Source organism: Enhydra lutris, unplaced genomic scaffold, assembly GCF_002288905.1.
Source record: "Enhydra lutris kenyoni isolate GAN:26980312 unplaced genomic scaffold, ASM228890v2 scaffoldscaffold42, whole genome shotgun sequence".
NCBI classification, from domain to species: Eukaryota; Metazoa; Chordata; class Mammalia; order Carnivora; family Mustelidae; genus Enhydra; species Enhydra lutris.
The window spans coordinates 15,141,795-15,159,270 of NW_019154126.1; the positions used below are offsets into that span (position 1 = coordinate 15,141,795).

Sequence of the window (17,476 nt, forward strand, 5' to 3'; positions counted from 1 at the left end):
GAAGAAGTCAAACTCTCTTCACAGATGACATAACACTCTATGTAGAAAACCCAAGAGACTCCACCCCAAAATTGCTGGAACTGATACTAGAATTCAGCAAACTCACAGGATATAAAATCAATACACAGAAGTCTGTTACATTTCTATACATTAACAATGAAGGGGCAGAAAGAGAAATCAAGGAATTGATCCTGTTTACAATTGCACCAAAAGCCATAAGATACTTAGGAATATACCTAAGCAAAGAGGTAAAAGATCTGTACTCTGAAAACTATAGAACACTTATGAAAGAAATTGAGGAAGACACAAAGAGATGGAAAAACATTCCATGTTTATGGATTGAAAGAATAAATATTGTTAAAATGTTTATGCTACCCAAAGCAATCTACACTTTAAGTACAATCCCTATCAAAATACATGAGAATTTTTCACAGAACTAGAACAAACAATTCTAAATTTTGTATGGAACCAGAAAAGACCCTGAATAGCTAAAGGAAAGTTGAAAAAACATCAATGCTGGTAGCATCACAATTACAGACTCGAAGCAGTATTACAAAGCTGCAATCATCAAGACAGTAAGGTACTAGCACAAAAACAGACACATAGATCAATGGAAGAGAATAGAGAGCCCAGAAATGGACCCTCAACTCTGTGGTCAACTAAACTTCAACAAAGCAAGAAAGAATATCCAATGGAAAAAGTCTCTTCAATAAATGGTTTTAGGAAAATTGGTCAGCCACATGTAGAAGAATAGATTGGACCACTTTCTTACACCATACACAAAAATAAATTCAAAATGGGTAAAAGACCTAAATGCGATACAGGAGTCCATCGAAATCGTTGAGGAAGACATAGGCAGCAACCTCTTTGCCCTCAGCCACAGCAATTTCTTACTAGGCAAGGGGAAAAAAAAAAAGGAAATATAAAATATTGGGACTTCATCAGGACAAAAAGCCTTTACACAGCAAAGGAAACCATCAACAAAACTAAAAGGCAAGGCACGGAATGGGAGAGTATATTTGCAAATGACATATCTGATAAAGGGTTTATATCCAAAATCTCTGAAGAACTTAGCAATCTCAATACCCCAAGAACAAAAGATCCAGTCAAGAAGTGGGCAGGGGATATGAATGAACAGACATTTTTCCAAAGAAGACCTACAAATGGCCAACAGACACATGAAAAAGTGCTTGACATCACTTGGCATCAAGGAAATACAAATCAAAGCCACAATGAGATATCACCTCATACTGGTCAGAATGGCTAAAACTTACACAAGAAACAACAGACGTTGGCAAGGATGCAGATTATCTTACCCTCTTACACTGTTGGTGGAAATGCAAGCTGGTACACCACTCTGGAAAACAGTGTGGAGGTTACTCAAGAAGTTAAAAATAGAGCTACCCGGGGCGCCTGGGTGGCTCAGTGGGTTAAAGCCTCTGCCTTCAGCTCAGGTCATGATTCCAGGATCCTGGGATCGAGCCCCGCATCGGGCTCTCTGCTCGGCAGAGAGCCTGCTTCCTCCTCTCTCTCTCTCTCTCTCTCTCTCTCTGCTTCTCTGCCTATTTGTGATCTCTGTCTGTCAAAATAAATAAATAAATTCTTTAAAAAAAAATAGAGCTACCCTATTTTGCACTACAAGGTATTTACCCAAAGGATTAGAAAAAAAAAAAAAAAGTTATTCAAAGGGACATATGCACCTCAATGGTTATAGCAGCGATGTCCGCAATTGCCAAACTGTGGAAATAGCCCAGATATCCATCAACAGGTGAATGGATAAAAAGGACATTGTATATACCACATGGCTATAGAAAGAAATGGCAAGATTTCATTCTTTTTGTTGGCTGAGAATGAAATCTTGCCATTTGCAATGACATGAATGGAACTAGAGAGTATCATGCTAAGTGAAATAAGTCAGTCAGAGAAAGATCAATACCACATGATTTCACTCATATGTGGAATTAAAAAACAAAACAGATGCAGAGGAAAAATAAAATAATACAAAAAACAGGGAGGAAAACCGTAAGAGACTCTTAACTATAGGGAGCAAACTGAGGGTTTCTGGCGAGGAGGTAGGTGGGTGTATGGTATAACTGGGTGATGGACATTAAGGAGGGCACTTGATGTAATGAGCACTGGGTGTTATATGCAACTGATGAATCACTAAATTATACCCCTGAAACTAATAATACACTATATGTTGACTAAATTGAATTTAAATATAAGAAAAAAAGAAAACAGAAATCTTGATGTTGGTCTTAGCAATAATTTTTTTAAAAGATTTTATTGATTTGACAGAGATCACAAGTAGAGAGGCAGGCAGAGAGAGAGGGGGAGGCAGGCTCCCTGCTGAGCAGAGAGTCCGATTTAGGGCTTGATCCCAGGACCCTGGGATCATGACCTGAGCCGAAGGCAGAGGCTTTAACCCACTGAGCCACCCAGGCACCCCAATATTTGTTTTATTTGACATCAAAAGCACAAGAACAAAATACAAATAAATAAGTAGGGTTACATCAAACTAAAAAAGTTTTGTACAGCAAATGAAACAATCACAAAAAAATAATCACAAAATGAAGAGGTAATCTACAGAATAGGAGAAAATACTTTTAAACTACATATTGGCTAAGAGGTTAATATCCAAAATATATAATGAACTGATACAACTTAATGGTAAAATTACTAACAATTCAATCACAATCACAGTAATTCAAGGGTCTCTGAACAGGTATTTTTCCAAAGACATACAAATGGCCAATAGATACATGAAAAGATGCTTAAAATCACCAATCACCAGGGAAATGCAAATGAAAATCACAATGAAATATCAGTTCACAGTTTTTGGAATTGCTGTTGTCAGAGACATAGAATAATAAGTATTGGTGAGAATGTGAAGAAAATGCAACTCTTGTATATGGTTGATTATAATGTAAATTTGTGCAGCCATTATAGAAAACAGTATGGAAGTTTTCCAAAGGAACTAAAAACTGAATTACCATCTGGCCTAGTAATCACATATCTGGGCTTATATCTGAAGGAAATGCAATCACTATCTCAGAAAACATTTGTACAACCATGTTTACAGTGGCATTATTCACATTATCTGAAATGGAAATAACCTAAGTGTACACCATTCATTAATGGATTAATAAATAATGAATAATGAATATATATTTCAGAATGTAATTTTGCCATAAAAAGGAAGGAAATACTGCCTTTTGCAAACGTGGATAAGCCTGGAGGGCATTTTGATGTGTAAAATAAGTCAGACAGAGATAAATACTATACAGAATTACTTGTATGTAGAATCTAGAAAAAAGTCAAACTCAGAAACCGAGTGTAGAATTATGGTTGCCAGGTCCTGCCATAGGTTAAATGGAATGATTGATAAGAGGTTCAAATTTTTAGATATAAGAGAAGTAAATACTATGGATTTAATGTACAGCATGATGATTATATCTAATGATACTGTATTGTATACGTGATATTTGCTAGGAGAGTAGGTATAAGAACTGTCACTAAAAAAGAAGGAAGGAGGGAAGGAAGGAAGGAAAGGAAAGAGGGAAAGAAAAGAAAAGAAAAAAAGAAAAGAAAGAAAAAAAGAAAAAATAAGCGAGACTATGTGAGGTCATGGATGGGTTAATTTGATTGTGGGAGCCATTTTCAATGCATACATATATCAAATCACTGTGCTGTACACTTTAAATATATTACAACTTTATTTGTTAATTACACTTCTATTAAGGTGGAAAAATTGATATATGCATAAAGAGACACACACAGAAAAGTAAAGACATAGAGAAAAATGTACATGAGTAATTATATTAGTATCAGAAAAAACAGACTTCAGAGCAAGGAAAATTACCAGGGATAAGTAGAAGTATTAAGTAATGATAAATGAGTCAATTCTCCAAGAAGATATAATATTCCTTAATGTGTATATGCCTTAATGTGCATGTGCCAAAATACATAGGCAAAAAAATGATAGAACTGCAAGGAGAAATCTACATGTACATTTTTATATTTGGAGACTTCACCCCTCTATCAGAAATGAACATAACCAGCAGGCAAAAAATAAAAACATAGGTGAACTCAGCAAGACCATCGAATAACAGTATCTAATTGATGTCTACTTGAATACTACATCCAATAATAGCAGAATACACTTTACTGTAAAACGCACAAGTTATACTCACAAAGATAGACCACATTTTTTTCAAAGTTAGACTATATGTTAAGAAAGAAATCATACATTAAATTTTTTTCTAAAATAGAAATCATATAAATCATGCTCTCAATCTACAATGGAATTAAAATAGAAATCAATAATATACAGATAGCTGGACAATCTCAAAATACTTGAAGATGAAAGAATACACCTCTAAAGTACATGCTCAAAGTGTCCAAATAAATTTTTAAAATTTGAACTAAGTGAAAATTAAAATACTTAAGGAATCTCCACACTGTTCTCCAAAGTGGCTGCACCAACTTGCATTATCTCAGTGAGGTTGGTTTTTTTTTTTTTTGAGATTTTATTTATTTTATTTGACAGAGATTACAAGTAGGCAGAGAGGCAGGCAGAGAGAGAGAGAGGAGGAAGCAGGCTCCCTGCTGACCAGAGAGCCCGATGCGGGGCTCGATCCCAGGACCCTGGGATCATGACCTGAGCCAAAGGCAGAGGCTTTAACCCACTGAGCCACCCAGGTGCCCCCTCAGTGAGGTTTTGATTTGAATCTCCCTGATGGTTAATGATGATGAGCATTTTTTCAGGTTTTTGTTAGCCATTTGTATGTCTTCATTGGAGAAGTGTCTGTTCATGTCTTCTGCCCATTTTTTGACATGATTATCTGTTTTGTGTGTATTGAGTTTGAGGAGTTCTTTATAGATCCTAGATATCAGCAACAAAGAGGCAACCCACAGAATAGGAGAAGATATTTGCAAATGTTGGTAGTATTTTGATAGAGATTGCTTTAAATATGTAGTTTTCTTTGGATAGTATAGACATTTTAATATTTGTCCTTTCAATCCATGAACATGGAATGTTTTTCCATTTCTTTGTGTCATCTTCAATTTCTTTCATAAGTGTTCTGTAGTTTTCAGAGTACAAAACTTGTACATCTTTGGTTTGTGAATCAATCAACATGATATACCACATTAAGAAATGAAAGGATAAGAACCATATGATCATTTTTTTAAAAGATTATTTATTTATTTATTTATTTATTTACTTATTTATTTATTTGACAGACAGAGATCACAAGTAGGCAGAGAGGCAGGCAGAGAGAGGAGGAAGCAGGCTCCCTGCTGAGCAGAGAGGCCGATGCGGGGCTCGATCCCAGGACCCTGGGATCATGACCTGAGCCAAAGGCAGAGGCTTTAACCCACTGAGCCACGCAGGCACCCCCATATGACCTTCTTAATGCAAAAAAATCATTTGACAAAATATAGCATCGATTCTTGAAAACCCCAACATAGCAGAGATAGAGGGAACATACCTCAATATCATAAAAGCGATATACAAAAACCCACAGCTAATATTTTCTTCAATGGGGAAAAACTGAGAGCTTTTCCTCTGTGATCAGGAACAAGAACGGGATGTCTCACCATTGTTATTTAACATAGTATGGGAAGTCCTGGCTTCCTAAGACAGAAAACATGAAGAAATAAAAGGCCTCCAAATAGGCAAGGAAGAAGTTAAACTTTCCCTATTTGCAGATGATACTGTATATAGAAAACCTGAAAGATTCCACCAAACAGTTGCTAGAACTGATACATGAATTCAGTAATGTCACAGGATATAAAATCAGTGTACAGAAATCTGTTGCATTCCTATATGCTAATAATGAAACAACAGAAGTAGAAATCAAGGAATTGTCCTTTTTACTATTGCACCAAAACCAGCAAGATACATTGGAATAAACCTAAGAGAAGAGGTAAAAGATGTGTATTCTGTTATATATATTTTAGAAATAACCCAGTCATGTCCAAGAAGAACAGGATTAAAAAAAAATTTGGAAAGTGGGAGGGCATAACAAGAGAGAAAAATGTAATTTTTACTAGATTATTAATTTCTCCAGCACATAACTTTTAATTCCTAATACTTAACCTGATCTTCCCTCAGATACTGTTCTTATTTTTGCTTGCTTATTGAGGGACACTTTGCTTCCTCAATTCAAATGAACAAACCCTTCTTGTATATACCAGTTGGAGAAAGAACAAAAGAATTTAAGATACATCTGTTAATAATTCCAGAGTTTTGTTTCTGTAGATCTTATTACATTAACAAACTGTTCTTACTTAATTATTGAAAACTTGTTCTGTCTAATCTGGCACATTTCATCTTGGTAATGGTGCAGCATGTCACCACCTTTATACAGATTGCAGTGTTGGTACATTTGGATTGCCAAGGTCATAGTGTGATCTTTTTCTTTTTAATGTTATGTACATTATTAGGCTTTGATGTAGTGTTCCATGATTCATTGTTTGCATATAATACCCAGTGCTCCATGCAATACATGCCCCTCTTAATACCCATCACCTGACTAACCCATCCCCAACACCCCCTTACCTCTAAAACACTCAGTTTGTTTCCCAGAGTACATAGTCTCTCGTGGTTTATCTCGCCTTCTGATTCCCGCCCCCCACCCTTCATTTCCCCCTTCCTTCTCCTAATGTCCTCCATGCTATTTCTTATGTTCCATGAATAAGTGAAACCACGATAACTGACTTTCCTATTTGACTTATTTCACTTAGCATAATCTCTTCCAGTTCCATCCATGTTGATGCAAAATTTGGGCATTTATCTTTTCTGATGGCCACATACTATTCCATTGTATACATGGACCACATCTTCTTTATCCATTCATCTGTTGAAGGGCATCCTGGCTCCTTCCACAGTTTGACTATTGTGGACATTGCTTCTATGAATATTGGGGTGCATGTGCTCTTTCTTTACACTGCATCTGTGTTTTTGGAATAAGTACCTAGTAGTGCAATTGCTGAGTCATAGGGTAGCTCTATTTTTAACATCTTGAGGAAACTCCATAACATTTTCCAAAGTGGCTATACCAGCTTGCATTCCCACCAACAGTGTAAGAGGGTTCTCCTTTCTCCACAACCTAACATTTTTTGTTTTTTGCCTTGTCAATTGTTACCCTTCTGATTGATGTAAGGTGGTATCTCAATGTGTTTTATTTTATTTTATTTTTTCAGTGTTCCAAGATTCATTGTTTATGTACCACACCCAGCGCTCCATGAAATAGGAGCTCTACTTAATACCCACCACCAGGCTCACCCATTCCACAATGCCCCTCCCCTCCAAAACCCTCAGTTTGTTTCCCAGAGTCCATAGTCTTTCCTGGTTTTTCTCCCCTCCGATTACCCCCAATTCACTTCTCCTTTCCTTCTCCTAATGTCCTACATGTTATTCCTTACGTTCCACAAGTGAAACCATATTATAATTGACTTTCTCTGCTTCACTTATTTCACTCAGCATAATCTCCTCCAGTCCCATCCATGTTGATACAAAAGTTAGGTATTCATCCTTTCTGATGGAGGAATAATAATCCATTATATATATGAACCCTATCTTCTTTAACCATTCATTTGCTGAAGGACATCTTGGCTCTTTCCACAGTTTGGCAGTTGTAGCCATTGCTGCTATGAACATTGTGGTACAGATGGCCCTTCTTTTCATTACATCTGTATCTTTGGAGTAAATACCCAGTAGTGCAATCACAGGGTCATAGGGAAGCTCTATTTTTAATTTAAGGAATCGCCACACTGTTTTCCAAAGTGGCTGCACTTGCATTCCCACCAACAGTGTAAGAGGATTCCCTTTCTCCACATCCTCTCCAACACCTGTTGTTTCTTGTCTTGTTAATTTTGGCCATTTTAACTAGTGTAAGGTGGTGTCTCAATGTGGTTTTGATTTGAATCTCCCTGATGGTTAATGATGATGAGCATTTTTTCATGTGTCTGTTAGCCATTTGTATGTCTTCATTGGAGAAGTGTCTGTTCATGTCTCATGCCCATTTTTTTTTTTTTGATGTGATTATCTGTCTTGTGTGTATTGAGTTTGAAGAGTTCTTTATAGATCTTGGATATCAGCTCTTTGTCTGTGGCACCATTTGCGAATATCTTCTCCCATTCCGTGGGTTCCCTCTTTGTTTTGTTGACTGTTTCCTTTGCTATGCAGAAGCTTTTTCTCTTTATGAAGTCCCAAAAGTTCATTTTCGCTTTTGTTTCCATTGCCTTTGGAGACATGTCTTGAGAGAAGTTGCTGTGGCCGATGTTGAAGAGGTTACTGCTTATGTTCTCCTCTAGGATTTTGAGAGATTCCTGCCTGATGTTCAGGTCTTTTATCCATTTCGAGTTTATCTTTGTGTATGGTGTAAGAGAATGGTCAAGTTTCATTCTTCTATATATAGCTGTCTAAATTTTCCCAGCACCATTTATTGAAGAGAACTCATACAATAATTCAGTAATGTGGCAGGATACAAAAATCAATGCACATAAATCATGTTGGCAGTTGTAGCCATTGCTGCTATGAACATTGTGGTACAGATGGCCCTTCTTTTCATTACATCTGTATCTTTGGAGTAGTGCCTGATTTCAAGCTACATTACAATATTGTGATCACCAAGACAGCATGGCATTGGCACAAAAACAGACACATAGATCAATGGAACAGAATAGAGAACCCAGATATGGACCCTCAAACCTATGGTCAACTAATCTTTGACAAAGCAGGAAAAATATCCCATGGAAAAAAGGTAGTCTCTTCAATAAATGGTGCTGGGAGAATTGGACAGCTATATACAAAAGAATGAAACTCAACCATTTGCTTACACCATACACAAAGATAAACTCTAAATGGATGAAAGACCTCAGTGTGAGACAGGAATCCCTCAAAATCCTAGAGGAGAACATAGGCAGTAACCTCTTCTACATCACTACAGCAACTTCTTTCATAGTGTGATCTTTACAATTTATTAACTCAGCATTTTTCCAAAGAAAGACTTCCACATCTGGGTGACTATTTTGTAACATGTTTCCAAATTTAGGTATGTGCTGTTAGAAACAACTTGACCACAAAACTTTTAGAGCCAGTGGTTGACCTTAGGTGAGCATTTCTTTTTCAGTATAAACTCTCCTTCAACCATGTTCATATATTTTTCCTATAATGGGATCTGGCTGAAAATTTTGAATCAGGTAAAAATTTCAAATCACATAAAAACTCAAATGAAATGAGACCAAATCCCAGTCATAGTACTTCAACAAACGTAACCATTTCCTCCTCCCAAGATACAATGTCTGCATGACAAAGAGACCTGGGAAAGCACTCATTTTTCTCAATCCACAAAATGTCTTGCTATTCTTTCCCATTTACTGATACCTGTTTTTTGTTTTTGTTTTTGTTTTTTACAACTAAATAGCATAAAAATGGCATAAAATATTCTTGGACTAGTCAAAGAATTTCTGCTCCCTGGTAATTTTCTGTGGCAATGGAGACCATGATTTGCAATGTACCCTGTGGGGAAAAAAAACTTCATGTTCCACATCACTAGGTATATCCTTACAGTATGATTGATTTTAATGTAAACTCAAAAGTTGTATTATTATCATAAACTTTCCAGGATATTTTAATTTAGCATAAGACATAGCATTGTATGGAAGAAGCACTGGTTAAAGGATTATGAGATGTGAGTTTGTGCATCAGCTTTTATCATTATCTTTACATAAACAGTCTTGATCAAACCATTAACATCTCTAAGCCTCAATATATGGAGGTTAAATGATTGCTAATATCCAATAATAAAGTTTGCTGATTCTGCAATACAAATATTTTACTAGGATGCTTATTGATTAATAACAAAGCTGACTAAATTAGTGCTGCATACACACATTAGGTTACCTTATGAAGAAGTATTTTCATATGTTTTTTTCTATAGAAACTGATGTAGAACACTTGAAAGGTGTTAATGGAACACATATATTGCTGAAGGAAATAAAGATACAATCAAAGAATCTCCCTGGTAAGAACAAGAGTTTTGCAAGTCTAATATTTCTGGTTTGTTTACCTTCTTTGGGGTGTAATGAAGATTGGGTCTAAATGACAAGAGTAGCTATATGTTATATAGGTAAAATCGTCATGAATATTCTCATAATTCATTATATTCTGGTATTTACTAGAAATAAAAATCTAGCTAGATATGAGTTTTAGAACTCATTCTTTTAGAAATTAAACCGTAAAAAATTAAATGCTATAGTGACTTTTTTTTTCCCAAGATTTTTATTTATTTATTTGATAGACAGAGATCACAAGTAGGCAGAGAGGCAGGCAGAGAGAGAGGAGGAAGCAGGCTCCCCACTGAACAGAGAGCCTGATGTGGGGCTCGATCCCAGGACCCTGGGATCATGACCTGAGCTGAAGGCAGAGGCTTTAACCCACTGAGCCACCCAGGTGCCCCTATAGTGACTTTTGAATATGGTTGGTGAAAGTATGTCTAATGCTATTCTATTCGCTTTCTATTTCTGGCTTGGAGAGAACATTCTTTCCATTTGCTAAAGGAGAAAGGCTAATTCATGAATATAATAGTAACAAGAGGAATTTAGATAGCTGATTCATTGGTTATAATTTCCTTCTATTTGATGGAAATACCAGGTATATTATGGTATCTCAGCTGTAGTAGAGTACATTAGTTGTGTTATATAGTTTAGAGATTATATTGCTGCCTTTAATAGTGTAAAAGTGATAGACACACTGCCCATTGAATTCTAGTGTGATTCCAAAGAGGCAAAAAGCTTAACGGATATTTAAAGGAAAGGTATAAAGACAACCAAGTTAAAAACACTGCCATCCAAAAGTGACTATGGGCATGTCCAAGGACTTTACCCCTCAGAAATAAGTATAATGGGAAAGGTATTATTTTGAAAAGAACAATATGGAAATCCACCAGTTGAAAAATACAGTAACTGAAATTTTAAAATTCACTAGAAGTTCTCAGCAGATTTATACTATCAGAAGAAAGAATGAACAAACTTGAAGTACTGAAATACTGCAACGAGAGCAGAAAAATTAGAGCAGATAATATGATTTAAAATAATTGCTGAAAGAGAATGAGATGTTATAAATAAAATGAGTAATATACCAAACACTACCTATACATATTTGCTCTTCTTTCAGTTTCTCTATAGGGCACAAACTTTCATAATGAAACAATTATAGTTAATGAATACATATATATTCGTTATATATATATTTATATATAAATATATATATATTTAAAGAGAGCAGATCTTCAGAATACTATACAAAATTCTATATCCAAAATATGATGTAATATTTCTAAGTCCCACTTGGAATTTGATGAGTATAAATTTTCAGTATATTCTGTATTTGTGGTGACTGTTACACATTTCTATGAACATATTAATAACGACTGCTTAAACATTTATAATGGGCAAATTGTACACTATATGTATAATATGCTATATTAAAAAAATAACTCTGAGAACTCCAAGCAATATAGGATATTTTTAAAAGACTTAAAGCAATGGGAGGATATTGTGAAGGAGGAAAATTGTGACTCAACCTATATTAAACACATACCTTATATGCTCCTAGTACTTAACCCAATCTACACTCAAGCGCTATTGCCATTGCCTCCCCCATTATATAAGAATCCCTTGCTTTCTCAATTCATGTGACTCAGTTCTTCTAATTATATCTGTTGGAGAAAAACCAGAAGGCTAGAACATGTCTGCTAATGTTTTCCACTTATGTGTTGCTATAGCTCATATTACTTTCATAAATGTATTACATAATTATTTTTTATTAACATTTGATGTATTATTTGTTACAGGGGTACAGGTCTGTAAATCATCAGTCTCACACAGTTCACAGCATTAACCATGGCACATACCCTCTCCAGTGTCCATCACCCAGCCACCCCATCCTTCCCATTCCCCTCCCTCAGCAACCCTCAGCCTGTTTCCCAAGATTAAGAATCTCAGTTTGCCTCCCTTCCCAGTACCATCTTGTTTCATTTTCCTCCTTTTTCCCATGACCCCCCACCCTGCCTCTCAAAATCCTCATATCAGAGAGATCATATGATAATTGTCTTTCTCTGATTGACTTATTAACTTATACCGTCTAGTTCCATCCACGTTGTTGCAAATGGCAAGACTTCAGTTTTTGATGGCTGCATACTATGCCATTGTGTATATATACACATCTTCTTTATCCTTTCATCTGTTGATGGACATCTAGCCTCTTTCCATAGTTTGGCTATTGTTACTTTACCCAATAGGTAACCCAGAGTCACTAATTCTAGTCATTTCTTTTGCAATGTGAAATTCTTTTAGATGACTTTCTTTCTATTTTTTTCTGTCATTAGAACTACACAGTAGTTTCCACATCCAGAATAAGGTTAAAAATCATGTAAAGACTCAAATAGAAAAGGATGCAATGCCAATACTCACATTATTGCATATTACCCATTTCCTCCTCCCCAGCTAGAAGGTGTACATGCTAAGATGACCTTGAGAGAGCACTTTATCTCATTCTGTGTATTATTTGTTATTCTTTTCCATCACTAATGTCTACTTGATTTAAAGTGACATAACCTAATACTCCTGGACAAGTCAAAGAATTTCTGCCTCACAGTAATATCTGTGACTCCACTAACCATAGTTTGTAAACTGACCTGGGAAAAAACTGTTAAGTCCTCCCTCACCAGGTATATCCCTACCATGTGAATGTGTTTTTTAAATGTACATGGAAGTCATACTATTAAGTTAAATGCTTTGAGATGATTTAAATTTGCAAAACACTGTATGTTTTCTGGTTAAAGCCCTAGAAAAAAACAACAGTCTGTGTATCAGTTTGGTCATTACCCAGATATGTGACCTTTGTCAAATCACTAAACATCTCTAGGCTTCAGTATAATGAGGTTTACCCGTTTACTAACAGCTCTTCAGATTGTAAGTTATTATGTTTCTACAACCCAGACATTTCATTATAATTCTCCTCCTATAATAAGAAATGTGAAATAGAAGGACACTAGACACACAAACACACATGTGTTAACATTTACCTTACAAAAGTGTTTTGAAACTGTTTATTTCTATAGAGATTGATGCAGAGGCCCTCCCAGGTGCTATGGGAAGAGGTATGCTAAAGAAGGAGATCAAGACACAGTCAAAGAGTCATGCTGGTAAGAACAAAACTATTTCAAGTTTATTTAAGGGTTATTATTTCTTCTGGAGTTTAAACTTGGATCTTTAAAGACTATAGAATCTATGTGCTATTATTACATTTTAAAACATCTTTGTAAAGTCCCTCCTATAGTTAGTGGAATTCTAGCAGTTACTATAAATGGACAATTGGCCACCTATTACAGGTTTTAGAACCCATCCATTAAAATGTGATCCTCAAAAAACCTGATACGAAATTGAGCTTGGAATATGCTTGATGGAAGCATTTCAAAAGCTGCTCTACTCCCTTTCTTTTTTCAGGCTACATAGGATAGTTGCTTTGTATTTGCAAAGCAGAAATTCTAGCTTATGAAATGGATAAGTAGAGGAATTTAGAAGATAGTTATTTCATTAGTTACTAATTCTCTCTGTATGATTGAAATATCAAACAAATTTATATCTCTGGTGAAGTAGAAATCTTTAGTTTTGTCATATAGTTCATAATTTATACTACTACCTCTTGTCCTGGCAGAAGAGGGTGTTGTGAAGGAGTAGACGTTTTTTCTATTATGTTCAGTTAGCCACTGTATAGCACATCATTGGTTTTTGATGTAGTGTTCAATGATTCGTTAGTTGCATATAAGACTCAGTGCTCATCACGACACATGCTCTTCTTAATACTCATCACCTTGTTTTATACCCTTATCCCCTCCTGCTCCCCTCTGAAACCCTCAGTTTGTTTCCTGGAGCCCATAGTCTCTCATGGTTTGTCGCCTTCTCTGATATCTTCCCCTTCAGATTTCCCTCCTTTCCTCTATGGCCCTCCATGATACTGCTTATGTTCCACATATGAGTGAAACCATATGATAATTGTCTTTCTCTGATTGACTTACCACACTTAACATAATCCCCTCCAGTTCCATCCATGTTGATGCGAATGGTAGGTATTCATCCTTTCTGATGGCTGAAAAATATTCCATTGTATATATGTACCACATTTTCTTTATCCATTTATCTGTTGAAGGGCATCTCAGAAACCAATTCTTAACTAGACTATAAATTGCTCTAGGACATACCTTTCCCCCTCAGTTTTTAATCCTATCTGCTGTGAAATGTTCTCCATGTCTCCTTGCTTATTTAAGAATCTCCTCACACTCATTCCAAATGAACCATTCAGTCTTACTTATGCCAATTGCAGACACAACCAGAGAGCCTCAAATATATCTTCTAACAACCCCACTTTGCATTTCTCTATATCATTTTGCTTTAACAAAATGTCATTATGTGCTTATTGAAAGTTGTTGCATCCAACCTTATTTTTTGTGGTTCTTTTTGGTGAGATACCCAGGCTGGTTCCCACCTCTTCTTAGGTTGTGGTGAATATATATTTGGGGTCCAAAAGTCATAGTACAACCTTTAACAGTTATTCATAATCTCAGCGAGTACAACAAAGCAAGATCCACCTTATGGATTCAGGTTCATGACAGGTTTCCAGTCTCTAATACACACTCTCCAATAACCAACTTTCATTCCCAGAACATTAGTTTCATTATTTGGCCCAAGTCACCAATCCTAATTATCTTCTTTTTGATTTGATGTAAATTCCTTTTTAATATCTTTCATGTGTTTTTCCTCTTTTTTCACCTCATTAATAGTTTCTAAATCCAGCAAATGTTAAAATCACATAAAAAATAAAATGGTATGCAATCACAATACTGGTACTACGGCAAATTCATTCATATTCCTTTCCCCAACTACAAGGGAACTGATAGGCACTTTCTTTTTAGACCACAGAATATCTTACTAGATTCTACATCACTGATGCCTACTTGATTTACATATAACCTTAAAATAGCATAAAGTAGTCGAGAGAGTCAAAATTTCTGCCTCATAGTAACTTTTCCTGATGTGGGACTATGGTTTATAACTTGAACTATGAACAAAAATGTTATGTTCCATCTCAGTTGTATATCCTACAGTATGAATATTCTTTTAGCATAAACTTGGAAGTTATATTATTAACATAAATTTTGTAAAAAATGTAAATCATCTTGAGAAATTTATGTTAATATAACTTCCAAGTTACTAACATTTTGTTAGTAAAAAAGCACTGGTTAAGGAATTAGGGGGTGTCAGTTTGTGCATCAGTTTTGTCATCATCTTAATATGTTTTCTTGATCAAATCCCTAAACATTTCTGAGCCTTATTTTTTTTTAAAGACTTTATTTATCTGACAGAGAAAGACACAGCAAGAGAAGGAACACAAGCAGAGGGAGTGAGAGAGGGAGAAGCAGGCTCCCTGCTAAGCAGGGAGCCTGATGTGGGGCTCAAATCCTAGGAACCTGGGATCATGACCTGAGTCAAAGGCAGATGCTTAACTGACTGAGCCACCCAGGTGCCCCTCTGAGGCTCATTATAATGAGGTTTAAATGATTGCTAAGAGCCCTTCAAATTCGATGACATTTTTTATTGTGCAATTCAGACATTGCATTTTTCTCTTCTTCTATAAGAATATATGCTGATCAAGTCTGTACTACACACACACACACATACAGGACCACACATTAATGCTTACCTTATAAAGAGTTTGGATTTTTTTTTTCTTTTTGCTCTATAGAGACTGATGTAGAACAGTTGACATATACTGCTAGAGGAGAAAAAATAATTGGTGAAATCAAGACACAACTTAAAAGTCACCCTGGTAAGAACAAGTATTTTTTAAGTCTAATATTTATGGTTTATGTCATTTTGGGGATTTAATTAGATATGGATCTTTAATGACAACAGTAATTATTTGTTATTATATGGGTAAAAATCTCCATGAATTTCCTCTTATAATTAAGTAAACTCTAGTATTTACTATCAATAGAACATTAGCTAGATATTATTAGTTTTAACAAAACATATTTACAAAGTAAGCCATAAAATCCAGTGCTCTAGTGACCTTGGAAAATACTTGGTGTAATATTTCTTACTACTCTTCTACTCATTTTCTATTTCTGGCTTAGAAAGGAAAGTTGCTTTAAATTTGAAAAAGCAAAAAAGGCTAGTTGATGAGTTTTAGAAGAACATTATAACAGTTATTTCATTGGTTACCATATCCCTGCATATAAAGTTGGCATGTGGATTTACATCTCTACTAGAGTAGTTATGTAGCTGTGTTATATAATTCACAGACAACACTACAGCTTCTGATCCTGGAGTAACAATGTTAGATACATTTCTCTCTCTCTCTCTCTCTCTCTTTTTTTAGAGAGAGAGGGAGAGTGTTCATGCACATGTGTACACGTGAGGGGAGAAGGGGTAGAGGGAGAGAGAATCTTAAACAGGTTCCATGCTCAATGTAGAGCCCAATGTGAGGGGGGGGAACCTCAATCTAATAACCCTGAAATCACGACCTGAGCTGAAATCAAGAGTCAGATACTGAACCACATGAGCCACCCAGGTGACCAATACATTCCTCTTAGGTGCAAGAAATACTGTAGTCATGAATTTTTGCAGAAACAATGCTGAAATCTAGAATTCGGAAATAGCTGAACCCTCACATAAAAGCAACAAAATAGGTGTTCTTAGTGAAATTTAAGATTAAAGCAAGATTTCTGAACCTTTGCTTTTGAATGCTTTATTTATTTAATTATATCAAAATTCTATTCCTGAACAAAAAAAGTAGCTAAAAATAATCAAATATCTTCTCCTGTTTAGCAGGTTAACTTTAATTTTGTTTGATTGTTTCCTTCACTGTGCAGAAGCTTTTCATTTTGATGTATTAGCAATAGTTTTCATTTTGATGTACTAGCAATACTTCTTTGCTTCAGGAGACATATCTAGAAAAATGTTGCCTCATCCAATGTCAGAGACATTACTTCCTAAGTTCTCTTCTAGGATTTTTATGGTTTCAAGTCTCACATTTAAGTCTTTAATCCATTTTTAGTTCCATTTGGTACAAGATGGATGGAACTAGAGAGTATAATTCTAAGTGAAAGAGGTCAGAAAAAGACAAAATACCATGATTTCACTCATGTGGAATTCAAGAAACAAATGAGCAATGGGAAAAAAAGGAGAGAGAGACAAACCAAGTAACAGACTCTTAACTCTAGAGAACAAACTGATGGTTACCACAGGGGAGTAGGGTAGGAGGATGGGAGAAATAGGGATGGGGATTAAGGAGTGTACTTGTAATGATGAACACACTGTGTTATATGGAATTGTTAAATTACTATAGTGTACACCTGAAACTAACTGTTAGTGTCAGTCAGTTATGTGAACTGGAATTAAAATA

At 35.6% G+C, this 17,476-nt stretch overlaps 1 protein-coding gene across 1 annotated transcript in view; it reads left to right on the plus strand.

The window, feature by feature from the left end:
- The window catches only part of LOC111155517 (coiled-coil domain containing 7), a 403,110-nt gene that overhangs the window by 352,633 nt on the left and 33,001 nt on the right, over nucleotides 1-17,476 (plus strand). Inside the window, exons 30-32 of the mRNA XM_022515688.1 lie at nucleotides 9,951-10,034; nucleotides 13,134-13,217; nucleotides 15,815-15,898. Of these exons, the coding sequence (XP_022371396.1) occupies nucleotides 9,951-10,034; nucleotides 13,134-13,217; nucleotides 15,815-15,898 (252 nt within the window). The remainder of the gene's footprint in view (nucleotides 1-9,950; nucleotides 10,035-13,133; nucleotides 13,218-15,814; nucleotides 15,899-17,476) is intronic.